The sequence below is a fragment of the Myotis myotis genome, unplaced genomic scaffold, assembly GCF_014108235.1.
Source record: "Myotis myotis isolate mMyoMyo1 unplaced genomic scaffold, mMyoMyo1.p scaffold_m19_p_4, whole genome shotgun sequence".
Lineage (NCBI taxonomy): Eukaryota > Metazoa > Chordata > Mammalia > Chiroptera > Vespertilionidae > Myotis > Myotis myotis.
The window spans coordinates 105726133-105753563 of record NW_023416346.1 but is presented as its reverse complement, the minus strand read 5'-3'; the positions used below and the strand labels follow the sequence as shown (position 1 = coordinate 105753563).

At 38.5% G+C, this 27431-nt stretch overlaps 1 protein-coding gene across 1 annotated transcript in view; it reads left to right on the top strand.

Moving 5' to 3' along the window:
- Positions 1-27431, top strand: part of CFAP47 (cilia and flagella associated protein 47) — a 469227-nt gene that overhangs the window by 225848 nt on the left and 215948 nt on the right. The window contains 2 exon segments of the mRNA XM_036304204.1: positions 5348-5482; positions 11060-11175. Of these exon segments, the coding sequence (XP_036160097.1) occupies positions 5348-5482; positions 11060-11175 (251 nt within the window).

Sequence of the window (27431 nt, the reverse complement as noted above, 5' to 3'; positions counted from 1 at the left end):
AAAGATTTTGGTTTGGAAGAATAAAAATATAATTCCCATCAATTGAACAAATTATTGAATCTCCTTAATGAAAGTCACTGGATAGACCCTGCAAGGGGTACAGATATGGTTAAACTGCACTTATGCCTTCAAAGATATTAACCTACTAAGAGTGACAAATACATGAACAAGAGCTGATGCAGAGCAGACAGTGAATGCCATAGTAGACAGAAACAATATGCTATGGGAGTCAAAGGGGAGAGAAGTCATTATAATAAGGAAACCAGGAAAAGTTGCATGGGACATTGGTGTTTGACATAGTCCTTGAGAATTTACTGGAGGTTCATAAGAATCTTAAAATATGTTTATTTAGAAAATATAATTCATCATGTTATGATTCTCTCCTTTCCTTTTTGATTTCCTCAGATATGTTGACTCAAAATATTTATTTTAATTATATAGGTAAAGACATTAAAAAATATCTATCTGCTTATAAACGTAATGACGTCCAAAATCTGATGACTAGAGAAATTGACAATTAACTTAGTAGATAATTACCAGGCTCTTTCCAGCCAGTTCTAATTCACTAACTTTTATTTTATTTTAAATATATATTTTATTTCAGAGAGGAAGGGAGAGGAAGAGAGAGATAGAAACATCAGTGATGAGAGGGAATCATTGATTGGCTGCCTCCTGCACATTGGACCAAGACCGTAACCCAGGCATGTGCCCTTGACTGGAATCTAACCTGGGACCCTTCAGTTTATAGGCCGATGCTCTATCAACTGAGCAAAACCAGCTAGGGCTAATTCACTAACTTTTAATCAGCCTGGATTTACCAATCACATTAAGTGTCAGAGTGTAAAATTATCACCTTTATTAACGTAGCTATAATGAATTAATACTGATGCTTAGTACTGATCCAGATTTGAATCCTATGAAATTTAGCACTGGATTTATTTATTAGTGTTTATGTTTCTTATTTTTCGTGTCCTTTGCAACTGTTGAATCAACTAGATAAGTTTCTGAGCCATTGTCTTTTCCTGTTGTGGAATCTTGGGAGTTGGACTATACAGTTGTTACATAGTCTCCCTTTCATGACATGCTTTTTATGTTAAGCAAAAATATTCTGGGAATTGTTTGGACTCAGTGTAGAAGGTATTTTCATTTCCATATGGAGATAGATGGATATCAAAATAAATATAATAAACATTTATAGAGGTTATACTACATATAATTCACTGAGTAGTAGGAGCGCTAACGGTGAGTAATTGATCTGACTTTTAAATTTTGTTTGATTTTATCAACTAAGATATTTCAGCCTTAAATAACAGAATTTATGAGTAAAAGTGGTTTAAAAATAAATTCAATATTTTACATAAGATGAAATCAGGGAGTAGAATATTATAGGGATAGTTATTCAGTTTTTCAACGAAGTTTTCAGAGATTCATTTAGCTCAGTGCTTCTCAGCTTCCCAGCTTATATGTGCGCTAACACCCACGAAATCCCTACTGAAATTCTCATGTAATACCATCTCATAGCTCTGCTTGGGGCTGGTTGAGTAGTACCCTTTTATTGTGCTTCTCTTTTTCCTTAAGTTAAACCTTTCTCAGTGGTCCCACAACATATTTCCCATTGCATATCATTGGTCAAAATTGCATCCCATACTTACAGCTAAAGCAATGTTTGATAAAGATAATCGGACACCCACAAAAATTGGGACTTTTAGTAAGGCAGAAAGGAGATCATTGCTGTTGGGAAGGCAATGAACAATGTCCTCTGTGATATCACAGTATGTCAGTGGATACTGATAGTTATGGCTGGTGTCTAGTTTGAAAGCTGGTGATACCAGATTTCTACTCTAGCATTTTCTCTATTATGATTTTTTTTGGCTTAATGCCCTATCATTTGTTAGTCCAATAAGAAATATTGTCATCATGTGTAAAAATGGATCAGTATAATCAAAGTTCTTCTAGGTTTGACCTATATGGAGAAAATAATGATTATGTATTTGAAAGATACTTCACATGAAAATCTTGTGTTAAGGAAACCTAACTTAAATTAACATGTGGCCTTTTAAGTCTAGGACTGTAGTTAATTTACACTAAAGTGCAAATTGTTATTTAGCTTACTTTAATTGAAATTTATCATGAAGAAAGGTAAGAATGCTCTTTTCTCTGGTTTTCCAGTTTAATATTTTCATTATCAAATATATTTTTTATTTCAAATTTTGAAATACAAGCTTTTGGAATAATTTTTATATTTCTATGTATATCTTTTATGTTGTAGTCACTAAAACACTGTTCAGAATACTTTTACTTTTTTATTTTTATTATTTATTTATTTTTTTAAAATATATTTTACTGATTTTTTACAGAGAAGAAGGGAGAGGGATAGAAAGTCAGAAACATCGATGAGAGAGATCGATCAGCTGCCTCCTGCACGCCCCACAGTGGGGACGTGCCTGCAACCAAGGTACATGCCCTTGACCGGAATCGAACCCGGGACCCTTGAATCCGCAGGCCGACGCTCTATCCACTGAGCCAAACCGGTTCAGCGAGAATACTTTTATTGACCTCAGACTTGAGCCCAGAGTGTTTTGCCACGAGTGTTCTCCTTTTCCCAACAGAGACATTTTCCATCCCCCTAAACAACCTTCTTTGGATCACACCCATAGTCTGGTCCATCTCATAGGGCCCAGCAGAACCATATTCTTCACTTGTGGGGATTAAACTCTGTATTTAATTATTTAGTTTGTTCTTATCTTAAATAACTTCGCTACATCTGTTGACTACGATTGTCTTTATTGAAGAAATGTGGGGCCACAGAACACTGATGAGAAACCTTGGAGTTTTGGCATCTTTCTTAGTTCCTCTCAGGTCATACTCACTAGCAGCTTTCTACCCTGCTGAGGAAGGCCAGTTCTCTTATTTTTTTACTAACAATCCCCTCCCAGGTTACCTTTATTGGTAAACCTTACCGCTTATTGACAAAACAAGAAAGAATAAACTCTTCTCTTCTTCCAAAAAAAGGAAAGGAATGTTTTTGAAAATGCGAATTAACAGATGATCAGATGGGCTATAAAAATTATTCTCTGGTTACTGCTGCCAAATTTTAGAGTCAAGTGTCTTAGCTCCACATAGAGTGAGTAGTGCCCCCCTTATCCACCGGAGATAGGTCCAAGACTCCCAGTGGGTGCCTGAGACCATGGATGCCTGAACATTCTGTATACTAAATACTATGTTTTTTCCTTTACATACATACTTATGATAAAATTTAACATATGGTTTAGGTATAGTAAGAGATTGACAGCAATAACTACTAATAAAAAAAGAACAGTTTTAATATATTGTAATAAAATTATATAAATATGTCCTCTCTGACCAAACTAGCACGGATTTATTCCTTCTTAACAATTTCATGGATAGATTCACTTTTACAGGAGATCTAAGTAGCCTCAGTATACGGTATTTTTCTTTCTTTATAAAGTTGAGAACACTTACTTTTTCACTTAAAGGAAGCACTTTACAGCTTCTCTTTGGCATATTTAAATTGTCAGCATCAGTACTCTTGTGCTTTGGGGACATTATAAGGTAAAATAAGGGTGACATAAGCACTGTGATACTGTGACAGCTGATCTGGTGACCCAGATGCATACCACCTGACTAAAGGGTGGGTGGTAAACACAACATGGAGACACTGGACAAAGGCGTTACTCACATCTGGGGCAGGATTGAGTGAGATTTTGTTATACTACTGAGAATAGTGCACAATTTACAACTTACGAATTATTCTGGAATTTTCCTTTTAATATTTTTGGACTGCACTAGACCATGGGTAACTGAAACTGTGGAAAGTGAAATGGAGGGTAAGGGGGTGCTTACTGTAACACTATATTTCCGTAGCTCTCACACTATATGCATTTGCAGGCTAGGCCCAGATCATTTTGAGTTGCTAACCTGGATGTGTGCCATTAAATCATACTATGATCTTCCTTTTATGGAAGATCTCCCTGTATGTGTAGAGAGCTCCCTGTATATTGAAAATGACAGAGTTGCTTGTTTATCAGTAGTATTTTATGTCTTTGAATCATCATCTCAGACCAATCCCAATTCCTTTTTGCTATGAATAATTCTCCCCCACTGCCTCCACCTTGTTCTAGGAGATCAAAGGCACTACATAAACTGATAGAGTCTGCTGCTGCTGACTCTACCTTTTATTTTATTTTTTTTTTTTTTAAAATATATTTTATTGATTTTTACAGAGAGGAAGGGAGAGAGATAGAGAGTTAGAAACATCGATGGGAGAGAAACATCGATCAGCTGCCTCCTGCACATCTCCCACTGGGGATGTGCCCGCAACCCAGGTACATGCCCCTGACCGGAATCGAACCCGGGACCCCTGAGTCCGCAGGCCGACGCTCTATCCACTGAGCCAAACCGGTTTCGGCCTGACTCTACCTTTTAGCTTCAGTATGCATTCTGGCTATATTCACTGTTTCTGCTGTTTTTCCTCTCTGGGCTGGATTTTATCTCAAATCTATTCCAACTACCATCACTATTTTATGTTGTTTATCACTATAATTGCATTTTCTGCCTTATTATAATTTGTCTGTTCTGGGAAAAGTATTTCCCCAACCATCTGCTGCTTGATCTGCTTGAATTGTTGCTCTTGTGTTATTTCTTGTTCAGAAATTAAGTCCTTCACCCTGGCATTCATGCCCTCCACAATGTGGTCTTTGTACTCCTTAGTCTTTTCTTCCACTACCTCTCCTTTCTTATCTTATGCATGATTCAAGTTGTACTTCTTCTTCCAAATGAACACTGTACTTTCCTATATCCTTTCCCTATATTTCTTTGTCTTTCTGATAGAATATGCCCTTTACTTCCAAATAAATACAGCCTATTTAAAATCCAGTCTTCAAGGTCATCTCATGTATTACCTCCTCCCTTGGGCTTTTGCTTGAAACTCTTTTGCCATCTTTTACATAAATAGTTTGTCTACTTCTCAATTTTTCTTTTACTGCATGCTATGATATTTAATAACTCAGGGATGGTATCTTAGTCACATTAGTCAGTATTTTTAGTGTATAATATTTTTCTGACCTCTGACTAGCCTTTACGGAGTCTTTCAGCTTCTGAGATCATTGTGATACAACACTTCTCATTCATCTTTTAATATTTAGGTTGAGCTCTTCCGATTCAAAGCAATATTTTGTTTGTTGTGTCTATATTTCAGTATCATTGCCCATCAGTAACATTTAAAAAAGTTTTCAAGTATTTCAGCAATTGATGTACTATGGTTTAGCTCTAGTTATATATTTTATCTGTATATCCTCTTATTTATATTTCTCTTCTTTAAAACTAGGCCTGTGACATCTGTGACTATAATCCAATTCTGATGCTCATGCTTTGTGTCTACATGTATGAAAGACTCCCTACATATCTCCCCAAGATGTTGGTGACCTTTCAGTGTACTTTACATGACACTGTGAAGAAAAAGGTAAGGATATACTTAGGGCCAAAGAATATATAGAGTTAAACACTTAAGAGGGGTTTTAGATATTTTTGTCAACCACAAATTAACAGAATTATCAATATGATACAATAAGCCTTAGCAAATGTTACTCCTTCAAAACCAAAAGTATAGCAGAATATAAGGGACAGGTTTTGCTTAATAATAATCATCACCTGCAAAGAGATGATGACTCTTTCATGCAGTTGAGGAATGGGGGTTGGGGACATGGAAAATGAAAGTTATATACTTTGAAGGTCAAATCCTATTAGGAAACTTTAAATTCATTTCATATACAAAAGGACTGATACACTAAATAGAAACTTGTGATCTGAATGTGCTTCACTTTCCTTTAGGGGGAGCAGTTTACACATCCAGATGGATTTTTTTTTCTTTATTGATTAAGGTATTACATATGTGTCCTTATCCCTCCATTGCCCCCCACCCCCCTGTCATGCCCTCACCCCCCTGGTGTCTGTGTCCATTGGTTAGGCTTAGATGCATGCATACAAGTCCTTTGGTTGATCTCTCCCCCTTACCCCCACCCTTCCCTACTTCCCTCTGAGGTTCAATGGGCTGATCAATGTTTCTCTGCCTCTGGATCTGTTTTTGTTCATCAGTTTATGTTGTTCATTATATCCCACAAATGAGTGAGATCATGTGATATTTATCTTTCTCTGACTGACTTATTTCACTTAGCATAATGCTCTCCAGTTCCATCCATGCTGTTGCAAATGGTAAGAATTCCTACTTTTTACCACAGAGTGGTATTCCATTGTGTAGATGTACCTCAGTTGTTTAATCCACTCATCTGCTGATGGGCACTTAGGCTGTTTCCAAATCTTAGCTATGGTAAATTGTGCAACTATGAACATATGGGTGCATATATCCTTTCTGATTGGTGTTTCTAGTTTCTTGGGATATATTCCTAGAAGTGGGATCACTAGGTCAAATGGGAGTTCCATTTTTAACTTTTTGAGGAAACTCCATCCTGTTCTCCACAGTGGCTGCAGCAGTCTGCATTCCCACCAGCAGTGCACGAGGGTTCCTTTTTATCTGCCTCCTCTCCAGCATTTGTCCTTTGTTGATTTGTTGATGATAGCCATTCTCACAGGTGTGAGATGATACCTCATTGTTGTTTTGATTTTCATCTCTTGGATGATTAGTGACTTTGAGCATGTTTTCACTTGTCTCTTAGCTTTCTGAATGTCCTCTTTTGAAAAGTGTCTATTTAGGTCCTTTGCCCATTTTTTGATTGGGTTGTTTATCTTCCTTTTTTTAAGTTGTATGAGTTCCCTTTAAATGTTTGAGATTAAACCCTTATCAGTGATAACATTGGAAAATATGTTCTCCCATGCAGTGAGCTTTCTTGTTGTTTTGTTGATGGTTCTTTTGTTGTACAGAAGCTTTATATTTTGATGTAATTCCATTTGTTTATTTTCTCTTTAGTCTCCATTGCCTTAGAAGCTGTATCAGTAAAGATATTGCTTCAACATATGTCTGAGATTTTGCTGCCTGTGGATTCCTCTAATATTTTTATGGTTCCCTATCTTATGTTTGTCTTTTATCCATTTTGAGTTTACTTGTTTTTTTATATATATTTATTGATTTCAGAGAGGGAGGGTGAGGGAGAAAGAGATAGAAACATTAATGATGAGAGAGAATCATTGATCGGCTGCCTCCTGCATGCCCCCCACTGGGGATCGAGCCCACAACCCAGGCATGGGCCTTGGCTGGAATCGAATCTGGGACCCTTCAGTCTGCAGGCTGACGCTCTATTCACTGAGCCAAACTGGTTAGGGCTCTGCTCTGATCTCTATTATCTCCTTCCTTCTGCTCACTCTGGGCTTTTCTTGTTGTTCTCTTTCTAATTCTTTAAGTTGTAGAGTTACATGATTTATTACCATTTTTTCTTGTTTTGTTTTCTTGATGTAGGCCTGTAGAGCTATAAACTTCCCTCTCAGGACTGCTTTCACTGTGTCCCATAGGTTTTGGATTGTTAGGTTTTCATTGTCATTGGTTTTCCAGGGTGTTTTTAATATCTTCTTTACCAGATGGATTTTTTGTTGTTTAATTGAGGATATAGAAAGGGAAGTAATAATGGATGTGCTCTTGACCTGGGTTACCTAATTCTCTCTAAATGATATTATGTAATCTGGATGCACTAAATGTGTTAACAGTGAATTTTTCAAATTTAAGAAAAACAATGGAAACAAAATTTCCAGTCCTATGATAACAAATCTATATAAATAGGTCCATATTTTACAGTTGTTCTCTTTGAGAAATATCTTGTCAGGTGTTATTGACCTCAATTTCAGATAATTTGTTTCACATGAACACTTGTAAAGTATCTTCTATCATGCAGTTTTAAATCGTTTGCATTCATGTAAGATTGTTTTTATAAAACCTGTAACCAGATTTATAGGTGGGTCCTTGGTTTTTTTCTCAGGACACTATAGGCTGATAAAATCTTATTTTGTAAAAAAGTTATTTTAGTGCTTTGGTCAGATCACATCTATTTCTTTTCCTCATCTATTTTATTTATTCCTCCCCATATTTGTGGGTGTGGGGTCAATTTTACACTTTTGATGCAAAACTCATCCATATTTGGTCTTCACAGTATATGTCCTAGTGATGTTTAATTTGTAGTTGTAACCTCTTTGAAAAAATATCTGTGACACTATGAGCAATGATTGGTAAGATTCAGTTTAAAAAATCGGGAAAAACTCAGGTTCTTGTCTCAAATTGTAAAGGGCTCAATTTATGGAAAGGAGAGTCATTCCTTTTGATTTTATTTTGTTAGAAAATATTAAGATACAATCCCTTTTATGTAATTTTATTTTTTTCTCTTTTTGTCAGAAAAAGAGAAATAAAATACTTTAGAGAATTTTTCAACAGTATTTACTCTGATAATTCCCTAACTGCATTGATATTTAAGGGATTTGGGTACTAGCTAGCCTAGAACTATAATTATATTGGGGAGGACTTCTGACTTCAAACTAAAAATTCTCAAGAATTAGAAATATTATTGCTTAAGCCTGCAGAAGATAGAAGGAGTCTGAATTAGATTAAGCAGTGATTTATTACAGTTTGGTATGATTAATAATTTTTAAACTCTGACCAGGTTTGTATTTCCTTATGGCATTTAATTGTTATTTTAAAAAATTAGTTAATGACACTAGCTCATATTTAAACAAATTTTAATCATTATGTTAAAAATCAAATTAAAGCATATTAAAATGGAAACATTTTAATGTTTTAATGATTTCTTTCCAATTTAATTATTTATTAGAAATATTGTTCACACCTGAAGATTATAGATGATATTGTACACGTAGGGCTTTTGTTTTTCAAAAATGTAAGAGACATTTTTTGAAGGAAACAACAAAAATTAAATATAAATGATAAATTAAACATCAATCACAGCAAGCTTTTATTTTAAATTTCATTTAAGAGAAATGATTAATTTGGAAGTTGCTGGGAAACTTAGACACAGTTTGCCCCCTACATCAACCCATATTCCTTACGATTCACTATAACCACACATAGTGCTAATTATTAACTCTTCACATCCATTCACAACCTTTTCAATCTTCCAGAATAAAGAAAAATCTCAGGAAATGGCTACTATAATTAAAAAGATATTTCTGTAGCTATACGTCTCAAATGGAAACATAGAATATTGGAACCATTAAACTATATGGTTATCAATGAAAAAATGTAGGTTGCAGTGATTTTTCTGAGACAATTTTAAAGCTATTGACCTTCCCTCCCCTTTTAAATATATTCTTATTGATTACAGAGAGGAAGGGAGAGGGAGAGAAAGAAACATCAATGATGAGAGACAATCATTAATCAGCTTCCTCCTGCACATCCACCACTGGGGATCTAGCCTACAACCTGGGCATGTGCCCTGATCAAGAATCAAACTGTGATCTCCTGGTTCATAGGTTGACACAAAACCACTGAACAACACTGGTGGGGTTCCCCCCTCCCCCCCCACACACACTTTTTTAAAAACAAACTTTACACAGAGCTCAATAGATAAAGACTGTCATTACAAAACAGGAATCCAGGTTCCAAAGCTGTTTTTCCTTCCCTCAACAGCTTTCCTCTTTCCCCATGAATCAATTACCACCCCTACATAAAATCCTAGTTAGGTGGAATACCCTGACCATAGATGAGCCCAATGGGCTTTGTATTATACATATGATATGACAATAAGAATGAATGTCTTCCTTAAGATCTCAGGGATAGTTATAGAAGTTCTAGGACTATAAACCAATAACATTAGGTAATGAATTTATTATTACTTTTAACTATTCCTTCCAGAGAATGGAAATGAACTCTCTGGGACTTAAAATCACTTGGTCTGTTAATTAATTCTTTAGGTACTGATATCTATAAGTAGGCAAGCTACATGAGATCCCAAAATCCTTGGGATAACTGACTGTAGAAACTTTTCAGCAGCAATATACTCGTCCTGGTAGTTACCAAAGTTTTCGCTACAATATAAAAGTAGTTTATTTAACCTTTTAACAAATCTCTACCATATTCCTTATGATTCACTATAACCACATATAGTGTTAATTATTAACTCTTCAAATATCTCTGTCTGTGGTTTCTGGACCACCTAAGTGCAGTTACCTTTTCTTTACTGTAATTTGGCCAATCCCACATTTGCCCCAGGTCTTATTCCTCTTTTGGCTCAGTACTTTCCATGATAACCTTGTGTCTTCCTAACGTGTTGTTTGTTTTTTTTAAATCTCTATTATATTCTACATAAACACTTGTGTAGTCAAGTTTTCATGAAATACTCTCTAAAAATAAAGTAGCTTATTCTCTAATACTTTCCATCTCTAAGCCTCAGGAAGGAAGGAACAGTCAAACCCTAGCTATACTATTGCTTCTCGATGAGGCTACTATCATTTCCAGCCTGGACCTCTGATTTTAAACCTAGAATCTTTATAACTTCCCACGCTGAGCAGCTGGAGTATCCTTTTTCTGTAAATTTGATTATTTAAGTTCTATGTTTAAAATTCTCTGAAGATTTCCCTTTGTAATAAGAATAAAATCCAAGTTGCTCACTGTGGACTTCAAATCTTCATGTCATTTCCTTGCTTGAGAGATCCTTTTCCCTGCCTACTCTTGCTAAACTGTATATATGCGATCTTCAAATACAAAGTCTGCTTTCCCTCAGTTAGTGCACATAAGGAACAAATATTTTCATGATTAAAATGTAAAACTCTTCGATTAAAATAAGAAATGTTAAGCCCTGATCAGTTTGGCTCAGTGGATAGAGCATCAGGCCATGAACTGAAAGGTGCTGGGTTAGATTCCAGTCGAGGGCATATACCTTGGTTGCAGGTTCAGTCCCCAGTAGGGGGCGTGCAGGAGGCAGCTAATCGACATTTCTCTCTCATTGATGTTTCTAACTCTCTATCCCTCTCCCTTCCTCTCTGTAAAAAAATCAATAAAAATATATTTAAAAAAAATAAGAAATGTTAAGTTGTATATTTTTAAAAATTCATGATCTTATTTTTACTCTCTTGTTCTGCAATGTAGGTTCTAGTGAAAAATTCAAGCTCGAAAAGAATAGTGTATAATGCTACAATCATTGGAAGAGATGCCGCTGACTTCACCCTCTTCCCCACAGAGAGTACTGTGACAGTTCCTCCAAAGTAAGTGTTTTGTTTTTTTAAATTTTACTTCATTAAATGTATCAGCCCTAGAAATTTAATGTGCGCTATAATTATTAAAAAGTGACCTGGATTTGTTTTTAGTGGATATATACAAATGAAAAGACCATCACTCACACATAGATGAATAATTCATATGTTGCTGAGATTCCGCATCAATTTTGTTTAAACATTCTAACAGTATAAAGCAGCTGCATTTTATGTATACATTTAATTTCACTTTATTTTTTCATGTACATTGGCCATAGAGATTAGACAACAAATTGTTTATGTAGTACTGTTGTTTTCTGCCAAAAACTCAAAGCAGTGTGTGAAGTCTCTGATTATAAAAGCAATATGTGCTCATTGTAGAAAATTTAGAAACTATGCAAGTATAAAGAAAAAAAGTAGAAGACTAATAATCATACATGAAAGATACCCCAATGTTGCCATTTTTCTCTATCCCTAGTCATTGTAACTTAAAGATAGATAGACAGATGATAGATAGTCTCATATACTTATAAGAACACTTTCTTTTTCTTAGAATATCTCTATTTCATAGCATCATGTTCTTAATTTGGGGTCACAATAGTTTCATAAATGTCTCTGACTTACTTTTTCATCTATTCCCTGTATATTTATTTTCTTGAGGTCAGTTGGTATGTTGTTTCTCTTGGTCTCGGTGTTTCACATTGAAGGATTTACTCTAATGACTTGTGATACTTGATGATCCATTCACATGTAATAATATGGCAATAGAAAAGTAAATTGTGAGTTTGTATATGCACAGGCTTGTTAATTGGCAGATTTCTCTTCAGGGTGAAAGCATTCTGCTTTTTTAAAAAAAATATATTTTATTGATTTTTTACAGAGAGGAAGGGAGAGGGATAGAGAGTTAGAAACATCAGTGAGAGAGAAATATTGATTCAGCTGCCTCCTGCACACCCCGTACTAGGGATGTGCCCACAACCAAGGTACATGCCCTTGACTGGAATCAAACCTGGGACCCTTCAGTCCGCAGGCCGGCGCTCTATCCATTGATCCAAACCAGTTAGGGCAACATTCTGCTTTTATGCCCAGTTGCCTGGCATTCTACAATGGCCTTGGGAAGGGCTGTCTGAACCGCATTTTGCCTTCTCTGAAACTAGGCAATAGGGCAGTTTTGTTTTCCTCTATTAGCCTCTGTGGAGATGCTCATCAACAGCTCTCTCTAATTAACAGCTTAAAAAAATCCCTTTATTGTAATTTTGATAAGATTTTTCTTCTAGGCAATGAATTTCAGTTTCAGATGCCATTGTGGCCTAGAACGCTTCTATCATGTCATTTAACAATTAAATGCTGGGCTTTGATACTGACATGTACAGGCTCTATGATTCAGCTTCATTTTGTTACTTGGAAAATGTGGATCAGGGTATTTATTCCCAGTGTTGTCAGTAATAAATGTACTTCTATAGGAAAAACACCTAGTACTGTAACTGGAACTTACAGGAAGCAATCAATAAGCATCCCCCTCCGCCATTCAAAGTACTGGTGATTCATAGATGAAAACAACACTCTTCCCAGTGTTTACAGTCTAGCACAGTGCCATTGAAGCAAATATACTATAAGGATATAATTTGAATAATTGTTTTATTTGTGATGTGTGTATAGAAACAGAGGAAAATGGAAAAAAGAAGTCACCTAAGTGTTCTTGGGGAAACCACAAGAACCTCAGAAGATGTAATGCGTAATTCTCCATGTGTATGGAAAACAATTACTCACTTTTCTGGATACATTTTATTTTGTAGGCTTGAATACTATTATTAGGTGGTTCTTTAAGTATCTCTTTAGTGAGACTAAATAATGTCATGGTCTTTGGTTTTTACTAATAGGATTTTAATGAAACAAAATAGCTTTTGTTTTATTAAGCAAGCAAACAAACAAACAAACAAAAAAACCTCACCTGTGGCTTTATCATTATCAGGTATTGTATAAGTATCTATGTATACCACATCCTGATTTAGATTCTATCTCAATCACGATTAGTAATAGCTATTTCCACCAGCTGTGGATTTAAATTCCCAGAGATATAATTTATATAGGAAGATTAAACAGCTATGCCAGCATATAAACAAACATGTTTATTTCTGCATCTAACTTCATGTCTAAATTTAGGTATAACCATACAGTGTTGTAAAAGTGAAAGTATATTTTTAGAAACCATTCTGTTTCTTTTTCCTTCATGATTCTCATTGAGCCAAATGGGCACTGACATTGATATGTTATATATTTCTTCTCCGTCTTTTCCGAAAGCCAAGTTGCAGTAGCTTATGAGGTTCATGTAATATGAAGGAGTATAAAACCTATACTTGCGATATACATGCCTCCGGATCTAATACATGACCGGAGGTAGACTACCCATTTGATTCTGAACTTTCTAACACATTCAGGAAGGAATCCTGGTAATTTATATACATCAATATAACTACAAAACTTTTTCTTCTTTACTTTTATTGTTGATACTATATGGATGTCCCTATTTCCGCCTGCATTTGCCCACCTCCAACCAGACCCCACACCCTCCATCACCACACTGTTGTCTGTTTCTATGGGTTATGCATATATGTTCTTTGGCTAATCCCTTTACCTTCTTTCATCTTTTTATAAAAGAAATACCTATACTCAAGAGAAGCTCAGCTCTTCATGGTCCTAAAACCAGCAATTACCTCATGGAAAGGATACTGTATTTTAAAATGTGTTACATAGAACTTAAGTATAGGTCCATAAATCCATTTACTAAGCACATGCTCTTTAGAACGTGGTCATTCTTGAACATCTTTTTGTTTCTTTTTTTTTAACACTTATAATCATTTTTATTTTATTTTTTAATTTAAATTCTTTATTGTTTAAAGTATTACATATGTCTCCTTTTTCCCCCATTGACCTTTCCCTTGAACACCTTTTTCCATCAACTTCCATGGAGATCCAATCCATGACTTTGTGCTTTTGATTTTACCAAATGTATCTTATATTTGTCATCTTTTCCTCTTACCTACCTCTTCCATTCTAATTTAATGTACCATTATCTTTAACTTGGGTTGCTACAAGGGACTCCTAAAAGATTTTTTTTTTCAATCTATTCCCAACATCAGATTGGCAAGGATTGTTTAAAATGCAAATTTGGTCATGTTACTCTTCTACTTAAAATATTCCTGTAACTTCACATCCCTATTATGATATAAACTGAACATCTCAGCATGGTCCACATAGCTTCATGGCAGGCTCCTGGCTATATTTTGTAACACAAAAACTTTTGCTTTCTAAGATTCAGTACCACTGGCCTTTGGTAAGTTCTTAAAACACATAATTCCTTCTTGGGTGCCTTCTTTCCACACCTGCTCACTCTAGCGACTCATTTTCAGCCTTTATATCCCACTTAATATAGATAACCTTTTAGATGGTATCACACTCCCTATTATGTGATCTCATACCACTTCACAGCGCACACAGAACTTGTAGTTTTCACATTTATTTTGTGACGACATATTGTTTGTCATGTCTTATAAAATGTAAGATCCAGGAGATCAGCAATAGTGTATTTTTCTAATTAGTGTATCCCCAAAACTTAAAACAGTGCTTGGAATATTATAAATTTCTATAGATATCAATTGAATTAATGAGTGGTTTTATCTAACAATGAATTTTAGAATACCTAGAAAAATGCTAAATCACTCACAGTTACCTAACATGGACTTTGAGCCTATTATATCCAGAAAAAGACCACAAGGTCAAATATTCTTTGTTCTCAATTAAATTCAAGTCCAAGATCTTTTAATAATATTTAAGAAAATGTGATTTTGCACAAATTGAGGAGATTAGTGATGACATATCTGGAAAAATCATTCCCGCTCTTGCTAGATGTGAGCTATAATTTTCCCTGTAAAGCAATTCTGAGAATATTTCTGTTGATTTGAAAGTCCTGCATTCACTTTACTCTGCTGCTCCCTAAACTCACCCATTTAACAGTAATTTCACAACTGTTCTAGGGAAATTAAGCCAAAGTTTGACACCCAGAGAATCATTCCCATCTTCATCCCCAAATATGTGTATCCTAAGGGAAGGTGAAAGTTTCATACAAAGAATAATTGTGATATGATGTATAATGCTAAATATGTTAAAAGCCAGAGTAAAAGAAAAGGTAAAATTTCCCCAAGTTTATCAGCCACAGGTGTGGCCAGTCAAGGGAAGGCTGAAATATTCAGCCAGTAAAGAAACAATGAAAATCATTTTTTACTAGGAGAGTTCTTTGTTTACATAAACAGTGAAAGCAAAAATAATCAAATGGGGCTAGATCTCCATGTCCCTTGTGCAGCACAACACCAAAACCAAAGGGTCCACCATTGTAGACATGGTGGCAGGTAGGCCTGGATGAGGGTGAGTGTGTGAGAAGGAGAGTATGTGTGGGTGTGAGAGTGGGAGAGCATCTGTTTGTGGGAGCAGGAGCTTAGGGAGGCAACTGGGGTGCTCCGGGCAGAGGATCTGCCACTGCAGTGTGTTGCTCTGCTGGGCACTTCTCTCCACTTCAGTGGAGGCCATTGTGAGGGAGCCACAAGGTCCCCATGACAGGAAACTTTGGAAAACGACCCTGCCCCAGGGCCCCTAGGACACTGACAGGTGCTCAAAACCCCACTGCTGAGATCCAAAGTCCCCATGCACTCAGATGAGTCATGCAGACTCAGTTAGTCTGAACTGTGTGCCGTGGAGGATTGGCTGGCTGAGGCAACCTCCTCAGGGCCTGCCCCGCCATACTGGTGAACTGGGCACCCAGCTCGTCCCAGTCCCAGCAGTGGAGTGCCCAGTGGAGCTAGCAAACAATCAGCCCCACATCCTCCAAAGGGGAGAGCTAGGATGCCCCACATCATCAGCATCCAGTGCTCAGTCTGACACAACCCTTCTGTGAGCAGAGCCACAAGCCTGCCCTGCCATAGAGGCAGAAAAAGCATTCAACAAAATCTAATACCCATTTTTGATAAAAACTCTCAGCAAAGCGGGAATAGAGGGATCATACCTCAACATAATAAAGGACATATATGAGAAACCTATAGCATCATACTCAATGGGCAAAATCGAAAACCACTTCCTCTAAGAAGAGGAACAAGACAGGGATGTCTGCTTTCACCATTCTTGTTAAACACTAGAGGCCCGGTGCATGAATTTGTGCATGGGTGGGGGCCGATTTGGGGGGTAGGGGCTGCAGAGGTTGGCCAGCCAACTGAGGGGGAGGGACCATGGGAGGTTATGAGGGGGGAAATCGGGACTGGCCACTGGGGGGAGGGGTCACAGAGGTTGGCCGGCTAGGAGGAGGGGCTGTGGGAGGTTGGCCAGCCAGGGGGGAGGAGCCATAGGAGGACCCAATTGAGGTGATTGGGGCTGGCCGGCCGAATGGGGGGAGGGCCTGTGGCGATCAGGGCCAGCCAGCCTGGGGAAGAGGCCATGGGAGGTTAGCTGGCCGGATGGGGGGGGAATGGGTGGCAGGAGGTTGGCTATGGGAGCGCACTGACCACCAGGGGGAAGCTCCTGCATTGAGCATCTACCCCCTGGTGGTCAGTGCCCATCATAGCGACTGGTTGACCGATGGTTCCAGTTGATTGGTCATAACAGTTGCTTAGGCTTTTATATATATAGACTAGAGGCCCGATGCACGAAATTCGTGCAAGAGGCTCAGCCCTCGCAGCCCCATCTGGCCCTCACAGCCCTGGCTGCCTTGGCCAGCCCTCACAGCCTCAGCTGGCCCTCGCAGCCCCTCACAGCCTCTGCCATCCCTTGGAGCCCCTTGGAGCCTCTGCCATCCCTTGGAGCCCCTTGCAGCCTCGGCCAGCCCTTGGAGCCCCTTGCAGCCTCAGCCGGCCCTTGGAGCCCCTTGCAGCCTCGGCCAGCCCTTGGAGCCCCTTGCAGCCTCGGCTGGCCCTTGCAGCCCTGGCTTGGTCTGGAAGGTCATCCATACGGTCATTCTGCTGTTCAGTCTAATTAGCATATGAGCTCTTTATTATATAGGGTAGTACTTATTGGAAGTCCTAGCCACAGTGATCAGACAAAAAGAAGAAATACAAGGAATCCAAATTGAAAAGGAGGAAGTAAAATTATCATTATTTACGATGACATGATATTCTACATAGAAAACCCTAAAGACTCCACCAAAAAAATACTATATTTAATAAAGGAATTTGGCAACATAGCAGGATACAAGATTAACACCCAGAAATTGATGGCATTTTTATACACCAACTAGAGGCCCGATGCAGGAAATTTGTGCAAGAGTAGGCCTTTCTTCCTCTGGCTGCTGGCACCGGCTTCCCTCCAGCACCCGAGACCCAGGCTTCCCTCTGGTCGCCGGCAGGCATCTGGGACCTGGGCTTCCCTCTGGCTGCTGGCAGGCACCTGGGACCTGGGCTTCCCTCGCAGCCCCGGCTTCATCCAGAAGGTTGTCCGGAAGGATGTATATTACGCTTTTATTATTATAGATAATGAACTCTCAGAAAGAGAAACTAGAAAAGCAATCCCATTTACCATCTTAACAAAAAAAATTAAGATACTTAGGAATAAATGTAACAAAAGAGGTAAAAGACCTGTACTTGGAAAATTATAGAACGTTGAAAAAAGAGATAGATGAGGATATAAACAAGTGAAAGAATATAATGCATTCATGGATTGGTAGAATTAATGTCATCAAAATTTCCATACTACCAAAAGCAATCTATTGGTAGAACCAAAAGATTCTACACAATTCCTATTAAAATATCAATGGCATATTTCACAGATCTACAACTAATACTCTCAAAATTTATATGGAATCAAAACAAACAACACCCCTACCCCCCGAATAGCTGCATCAATCTTGAGAAAGAGAAAAGTTGGAGCAATCACAATACAGGATATTAAGCTATACTACAAGGCCACTGTAATCAAAACATCCTGGTACTGGCATAAGATCAGGCATAGAGATGAATAGAACAGAATAGAGAGCCCATGAATGGAAACAAGCCATTACACTAAATCTTTGATAAAGGAGGCAAGAGCATACTTTAATAAAGACAATCTCTTCAGTAAATGGTATTGCACATGTTAAAAAACGAAACTAGACCATCAACTTTCACCATATACCGTAATCAACTAAAATGGATAAAATATTTAAATATAAGTTGTGAAACCATAAAAATTATTGAAGAAGGCATAGGCAGCAAAATATCAGACATCTAATGTAGCAAAAATTTAATTGATACAATGCCTAGTGCAAGAGTAACAAAGGAAAAAATAAATGGGACTACATCAAATAAAAAGCTTCTGCACAGCAAAAGAAAACAGCATCAAAATGGAAAGAGAATCCACTGTATGGGAGAACATATTTTCCAATGATACATCTGATAAGGGGTTAATATAAAAAATATATAAAGTACTCATATAAATCAACAAAAGGAAGACAACCCAATAAAAAAATGGACAGAGAACCTAAATGGACATTCTCCAAAGCAGACATACAAATGGCCAATGTCACTCACTAATCATGAGAGATATGCAAATTTTTTTTTTTTTTCTTTTTTATTTATTTATTTTTTTTATTGCTTAAAGTATTACAAAGGGTATTACATATGTGTCCATTTTATCCCCCCGCCCTAGACAGTCCCCTAGCCTCCCCTATCCCCCCATGTCTTATGTCCACTGGTTATGCTTCTATGCATGCATACAAGTCCTTTAGTTGATCTCTTACCCCCCTACCTCCTGCCCCGCAACCCTCCCCGGCCTTCCTGCTGCAGTTTGACAATCTGTTTGAGGCAGCTCTGCCTCTGTATCTATTATTGTTCAAAAGTTTATAATGGTCTCTATTATCCATGAATGAGTGAGATCATGTGGTATTTTTCCTTCATTGACTGGCTTATTTCACTTAGCATAATGCTCTCCAGTTCCATCCATGACGTTGCAAATGGTAAGAGTTCCTTCCTTTTTAGAGCAGCATAGTATTCCATCGTGTAGATGTACCACAGTTTTCTAATCCATTCATCTACTGATGGGCACTTAGGCTGTTTCCAGATCTTAGCTATGGTGAATTGTGCTGCTATGAACATAGGGGTGCATATATCCTTTCTGATTGGTGTTTCTGGTTTCTTGGGATATAATCCTAGAAGTGGGATCACAGGGTCAAATGGGAGTTCCATTTTCAGTTTTTTAAGGAAACTCCATACTGTCTTCCATAGTGGCTGCACCAGTCTGCATTCCCACCAGCAGTGCACAAGTGTTCCTTTTTCTCCACATCCTCTCCAGCACTTGTCGTTTGTTGATTTGTTGATGATAGCCAGTCTGACAGGTGTGAGATGGTACCTCATTGTTGTTTTGATTTGCATCTCTCGGATGATTAGTGACTTTGAGCATGTTTTCATATGTCTCTTGGCTTTCTGAATGTCCTCTTTTGAAAGGTGTCTATTTAGGTCCTTTGCCCATTTTTTGATTGGATTGTTTATCTTCCTTTTGTTAAGTTGTATGAGTTCCCTATAAATTTTGGAGATTAGGCCCTTATCGGATATGACATTGGCAAATATGTTTTCCCACACAGTGGGTTTTCTCGTTGTTTTGTTGATGGTTTCTTTTGCTGTGCAGAAGCTTTTTATTTTGATGTAGTCCCATTTGTTCATTTTCTCTTTAGTTTCAAGTGCCCTAGGAGCTGTATCAGTGAAGAAATTGCTTCGGCATATGTCTGAGATTTTGTTGCCTTTGGATTCTTCTAAAATTTTTATGGTTTCCTGTCGTACGTTTAAGTCCTTTATCCATTTTGAGTTTATTTTTGTGTATGGTGTAAGTTGGTGGTCTAGTTTCATTTTCTTGCATATATCTGTCCAATTTTCCCAGCACCATTTATTGAAGAGACTATCTTGGCTCCATTGTATGTTCTTGCCTCCTTTGTCAAATATTAATTGAGCATATTGGTTCGGGCCGATTTCTGGGCTCTCTATTCTATTCCATTGATCTATATGCCTATTCTTGTGCCAGTACCAGGCAGTTTTGAGAACAGTGGCTTTGTAATACATCTTAATATCTGGTATTGAGATCCCACCTACTTTGGTCTTTTTCAGGATTGCTGCAGCTATTCGAGGTCTTTTTTTATTCCAGATGAATTTTTGGAGAGTTCGTTCTAGATCTATGAAGTATGCCGTTGGTATTTTAATGGGAAGTGCGTTGAATTTATAGATTGCTTTGGGTAGTATGGACATTTTAATGATGTTGATTCTACCAATCCATGAACACGGTATGTTCTTCCATCTGTTTATGTCTTCCTCTATATCTTTTTTCAACGTCCTGTAGTTTTCTGAGTAGAGGTCTTTTACCTCTTTAGTTAAGTTTATTCCTAGGTAGCTTAATTTTTTTGGTGCGATGGTAAACGGGATTGTTTTTATAATCTCTCTTTCTGAAAGTTCACTATTGGTGTATAGAAATGCCTCGGATTTCTTGGGGTTAATTTTGTATCCTGCTACATTGCCAAATTCATGTATTAAGTCCAGTAGCTTTTTGATGGAGTCTCTAGGGTTTTGTATGTATAATATCATGTCGTCTGCAAATAAGGACAGTTTTACTTCCTCTTTTCCAATTTGGATGCCTTTTATTTCTTCTTCTTGCCGAATTGCAATGGCTAACACTTCCAGTACTATGTTGAACAGGAGTGGTGAGAGGGGGCATCCCTGTCTTGTTCCTGTTCTTAGGGGAAATGGTGTTAGTTTTTGTCCATTGAGTATGATGTTGGCTGTGGGCCTGTCATATATGGCTTTTATTATGTTGAGGTATGATCCTTCTACTCCCACCTTGCTGAGAGCTTTTATCAAAAATGGGTGTTGAATTTTGTCAAATGCTTTTTCTGCATCAATTGATATGACCATGTGGTTTTTTTCTTTCAATTTGTTTATGTGATGTATCACGTTTATTGATTTGCGGATATTGTACCATCCTTGCATCCCTGGGATAAATCCTACTTGGTCATGGTGTATGATCTTTCTGATGTACTGCTGGATCCGATTTGCTAAGATTTTGTTGAGGATTTTGGCATCTATGTTCATGAGGGATATTGGCCTGTAATTCTCTTTCATTGTGTTGTCTTTACCTGGTTTTGGTATTAGGGTGATGCTGGCTTCATAGAATGAGCTTGGAAGTGTTCCTTCCTCTTGAATTTTTTGTAGTAGTCTGAGGAGGATAGGTTTTAGTTCTTCCTTGAATGTTTGGTAAAACTCCCCTGTGAAGCCGTCTGGTCCTGGGCTTTTGTTTGCTGGAAGCTTTTTGATGACTGCTTCAATTTCTTCCATAGTTATTGGCCTGTTGAGATTTTTAGATTCTTCCTGATTGAGTTTTGGAATGTTGTATTTTTCTAGGAATTTGTCCATTTCCTCCAGGTTGTCTAGTTTGTTGGAGTAGAGCTGTCCATAGTATTTTTTAACAATCATTTGTATTTCTGTGGGGTCTGTTGTTATTTCGCCTCTATCGTTTCTGATTTTGTTTATTTGGGTCCTCTCTCTTTGCTTCTTGGTGAGTCTGGCTAGAGGTTTGTCAATCTTGTTTATCCTTTCAAAGAACCAGCTCTTGGTTTCATTGATTTTCTGTATTGTTTTTTTGGTCTCTATGTCATTTATTTCTGCTCTAATCTTTATTATCTCCTTCCTTCTGCTCACTCTGGGGTTTTCTTGTTGCTGTCTTTCTAATTCTTTGAGTTGTAGAGTTAGATGATTTACTACCATTTTTTCTTGTTTTTTGAGATAGGCCTGTAGAGCTATAAACTTCCCTCTCAGGACTGCTTTCATTGTGTCCCATAGGTTTTGGATTGTTGTGTTTTCATTGTCATTAGTTTCCAGGATGTTTCGAATTTCTTCTTTGATCTCATTGGTAACCCAATCAATATTTAATAGCATGCTATTCAGCTTCCAGGTGTTTGAGTATTTTGGGTTGTTTTTATTGTAGTTTATTTCTAATATTATGCCATCGTGGTCTGCGAAGACGCTTTTTATGATTTCAATTTTCTTGAATTTGGGGATACTTTGCTTGTGACCCAATATATGGTCTATTTTTGAATATGTCCTATGAGCATTTGAGTAGAATGTATATTCCCTGGCTTTCGGGTGAAGTGTTCTGAAGATGTCTATTAAGTCCATCTGATCTAGTGAGTCATTTAGGATTGCTGTATCTTTGCTGATTATTTGTCTAGAGGACTTATCCAGTGCTGTCAGTGGTGTATTAAAGTCCCCTACTATGATTGTATTGTTGTCGATGTCTCCTTTGATATCTTCCAGGAGTTTTTTTATGAATTTGGGTGCTCCTGCATTGGGTGCATATATGTTTACCAGGATTATATCTTCTTGTTGTATTGATCCCTTTAGTATTATGAAGTGGCCTTCCTTATCTCTTGTTATGGCCTTCACTTTGAGGTCTATTTTGTCCGATATAAGTATTGCTACCCCAGCTTTCTTTTCCTTTCCATTTGCCTGAAAGATATTTTTCCATCCTTTCACTTTCAGTCTGTGTGAGTCCCTTCTAATGAGGTGGGTTTCTTGTAGACAGCAGATGTATGGGTCATGTTTTTTTATCCATTCAGCCACTCGATGTCTTTTGTTTGGAGCATTTAGTCCGTTTACGTTTAAAGTTATTATTGAAAGGTAGTTGTTTGTAGGCATTTATGTTTTTGTGTGGCTGTTTTCTTTCTGAGCTTTTTATTTCTTATTTTTATACCAGTCCCTTTAGCATTCCTTGCATTGCTGGCTTGGTGGTGATAAACTCCCTTAGCCTTTTTTTGTCTGTGAAGCTTCTTATTTCCCCTTCAAGTTTGAATGATAGCCTTGCTGGATAGAGTATTCTTGGATTCAGTCCTTTGCTTTGCATCACTTTGTAAATTTCCGTCCATTCTTTTCTGGCCTGATGTGTTTCTGTTGAGAAATCATTTGACAATCTAATGGGAGATCCCTTGTATGTAACTTTCCGTCTCTCTCTTGCAGCCTGTAAGATTCTCTCTTTGTCCTGAACATTTGCCATGGTAATTATGATGTGTCTTGGTGTGGGTCTTTTTGGGTTCACCTTGTTTGGGACTCTCTGGGCTTGTGTGACTTTTTTCTTCCCCACCTCAGGGAAGTTTTCTGATATTATTTCTTCTAATAGGTTTTCTAATCCTTGTTCATCCTTCTGTTGTTCTGGTACCCCTATTATTCGTATGTTGTTTCGTTTCATGTTGTCCCAAAGCTCCCTTAGGCTCTCCTCCTGTCTTTTCATTTTTTTCTCCAATTGCAGTACATTTTGGGTGTGTTTTGCTTCCTTGTCTTCTAAATCACTAATTCGGTCCTCCGCTTCTCCTAGTCTACTGTTGATACTTTCAATGGAGTTTTTCATTGCAGCTATATCGCTCTTCATATCTTCTTGGGTCTTACTTAAGTTGTTGATTTTTTCATCTGTTTCTTCTAGCTTCTTCCATATGTTATCGATTTTTTCATCTGTTTCTTCTAGCTTCTTCCATATGTTATCGATTTTTTCATCTGTTTCTTCTTGCTTCTTGCTGAGGTTGTCGATTTTTTCCTCCATCCGGTTTATGCACTCTAGGACCCTTATTCTGAATTCTTTTTCTGTCATGTTGCATGCCTCTGTATTACTTAGGTGCTTTTCTGGAGAGTCCTCCTTCTCTTTCCTTTGGGGGTTTCTTTGTCTACCCATGTTTGATCTCACTGACATATCTAGACGTTGAGTCGTTCAGTGGCTGCTCCCTTGGTGGCAGTGACTCCTTGGTCTGCGGTTCCTCTTCGGGCGGTTGCGGTAGCAGCTGCTCTTCAGTTGGCAGCAACTCCTCTGGTGGGTGCTGTTCACAGCTGTGGTGGCTCTTCTGGCTGGTGGGGCGAGGTTTCACATACAGCTGCTGTTCCTCAGCAGAGGGTGTGGTGCTCAGGAGGTTGCTGTTGCTTGGATCTGCTGTGTTGATTTAAAGGCACAAAATACAACACAACAAGGCACCACGTACCAGGCACTATACACAAATATATTCACGATATTAATAACCCCAAATAAAGGTGACCACCTGAATTAAGAGAATTAGGGGATAAGGAAGAAGGAAGAGAAAAAGAGAAAAGAGAAAAAAGAAAAGAAAATTAGGGACCAAAAAAAGGAGTGCAAAAATGAAAGTGGGAAAAAGGAGGGGGGAAAGTAAAAGCGAGAAAAGAAAGGAAAAGAAAAAAAAAGAGCGAAAAGAGAGAATGAAGTGGAAGAGGGGAAGAGACTTTTTATATGAGGAGAATGCTCCTATAGAACAGCCATTAATCCCAACAAATTCCAGCAACAGCTCCCTGGAGATAAATGCAAACTAGAAACAACCAATAATATAACGATGAAAATAGAATGGAGAACACTAATCCCAAAATAAAATAAAGAGAAAATAAAATGGCACTTTAAAAGAAATGGTAAAATGGTAGCAGTAATAATACTGGTTAAAAATAAGAAGGTAGTAATTAAAAGGGTAAAATCAGGTGATGGAAAAAAGAAGAAAAAAAAAAAAAGAAGAAGAGGAAAAGAAAAAAAAAAGAAAAAAAATTGGTTTCTTAGTTAAAAGGTGAAAAAAGAAAAAAGAAAAAAATATTGCAGTAGTGAAGGTCCTTCGGTTCTTCTATTCTTCAGTGTGGCTCGCCTTAGACCTGCCCGGTATTCAGGAGAGTGTTGAGTTTCCCTGCGATACACTGTTCCTCTGTGTTGTAGACCACAGTCCTTATTTTAAAGCAAGCCGCATTTGTTTCCCAGACTGCCTTATTTTGTGTTTAGCAAAGAGTCAGTTTGTGGGTCAGCCTCTGGGTGGCAGTGTTCTGGGGTTGGCCTCTGAGGCTACAGGGCCTCTCTGTCCAGTGGAAGTTCACTGCCCAGAGCTGGCTGCGTAAGAGTTACCAGTGTTGTGTTGTTGCTGGGATTGAAAATCCCTCTATAGGCCAGACCCTGTTAACTCCCAGGGACTGATCAGGTTATTTTAATCCTTGATCTCCTGTAGGGTGGAATCTGGGTGTGGCTGTGCTCCTTGCCTGGGGGCTGGGGGGAGGAGTCTCACTCTCCGGAGAGAATGGCTGCCTCAGACGTGGGCTCAGGGGTGTCTCAGCACTCAATTCGCTGCCACCTCTCCCGGCCCCCCTTCTCTCCTCAGTCTCTCCCCAGATTCCACTCCTCCGCACCCTCTTCCTCTCTTCAGCACAGGTGAGTGTCTGTATCCGAAATGTCCCATGAACAGGGTTCAGTGAAAACAAACAAACAAACGCCGGCCGCGGAAACGGGGAAGGCTTGGTTTCTGTAAGCTTCTTCTCTTACCGGGACTGCATGGTCTGATCAGCTCTTCAGGCTGCCCCCTTTAGGCTCAGTCCTCCGTGATCACAGAACCCAGCTCGCAATTCCCCCGGCGGCGCCAGGAATCCCGCGGTTCTCCTTTCCCCCGTCAGGGGCTGTGCCTGTCCCAAGGGACGCGGCTGTCTGCCACGCGGTCTCCCTCCGACTCCGAGATATGCAAATTAAATGCTCAATGTCACTAATCATGAGAGAGATTCAAATTAAAATGAAATGACAATTAGATATCACCTTCCACCTGTCAGAATGGCTGCCATCAATAAATCTACAAACAGGTGCTGGCAAGGATGTGGAGAAAGAACCCTCATACACTGTTGTTGGGAATGCAGACTGATACAACCACTATGGAAAACAGTTTGGAGTTTCCTCAGAAAATTAAAAATGGAGCTGCCATTTGACCTAGTGATCTCACTTCTAGGAATATATCCTAAGAAACCTGAAATACCAATCAGAAAGAATATATGCACTCTATGTTCATAGCAGCACAATTTACAATAGCTAAGATCTGGAAACAGCCCAAGTGCCCATCAGTAGATGAGTAGATAAAAAAGCTGTGGTATATCTACACCATGGAATACTATGCAGTGATAAAAAGAGATATTTTACCCTTTGAGACAGCATGGAGAGACCTGTAGAGTATTATGCTAAGTGAAATAAGCCAGACAGAGAAAGACAAGTATCACATGATCTCATTCATATGTGGAATCTAATGAACAAATATAAACTAATGAACAAAAATAGATCCAGAGACATGAAGCATGGAACAGACTGTAAATCTCAGAGGGAAGGTGGGGGTGGGTGGGTGGAAAGAGATCAACCAAAGAAATTGTATGCATATATATATGCATAACCCATGGACACAGACAATAGTGTGGTGAAGGCCTGGGGTGGGAGGCGGGGGCGCACTAGATGGGGTCAGTGGGGGAGAGGGGAATAGACATATGTAATAATTTCAACAATAAAGATTTTTTTTAAAAATAAATATTATTCCACCTTAAAAAGGAAGGGAATCCTGCCACAGGCTAGAACATGAATGAAACTTGAGGACATTATGCTACATGAAATAAGCCAGTCACAAAAACAAAATACTGCATGATTTTGCTAAAAGAGGTATTTAAAGCACTCAGATTCATAGAAACAGAAAGTACAATTATGGTTGCCAGGGGAAGGGTAGGATGGGGGAGGAAATGGGAGTTATTTCTTAATAGGTATAGAGTTTTAGTCTTGTAAGAAGATGAAGTTCTAGGCATCTGTCATACAACAATGTGCATATAGTTAATAGTATTGTAGTGAACAATTAAAAATTATTATGGTGATAATTTTTCTGTTATATATTATTGTTGTTTTCTTTTTATGATATATATTTTTACTGTAATCTATATATATAAAAGCGTAAGTGACCATTACAACAGAATAACCGGAATGACCGGAATGAGCAGTTGCTATGATGCACATTGACCACCAGGGAAGACGCTTAACAAATATGAACTAATGAACAAAAATAGATCCAGTTTAATGCAGGAGCTGGCCCCAGCCTGCAGGCCCTGATTGCTGATAGGGCCTGCTAGCCAACTTCCCAGGTCCCTCCCCACATCCCTCTCCTGAGCCAACAGGCCCTGATCAGCCTGCCCTTCACCTGCCTCAATTGGGACCTGCTGGCCAACCTCCCAGTCCCTCCCCCCAGCTGGCGGGTCTCTATCACCGATCAGGGCTGGACCCGGGCTGCGACAGCGAACCAGGGGTGGGTGGTGGTGGATGCGGGTGGCAAAGGAAGGAGGGGGGGGGGGGGAGGTGGGTAGGCAGGGAACCGTGTGGTGGCTGTGCGTGGGCGTGGGCAGCGAGGGAAGGAGGAAACAGGGAGGCGGGGAACCACATGGTGGTGGCGCGCGGGCAACAAGGGA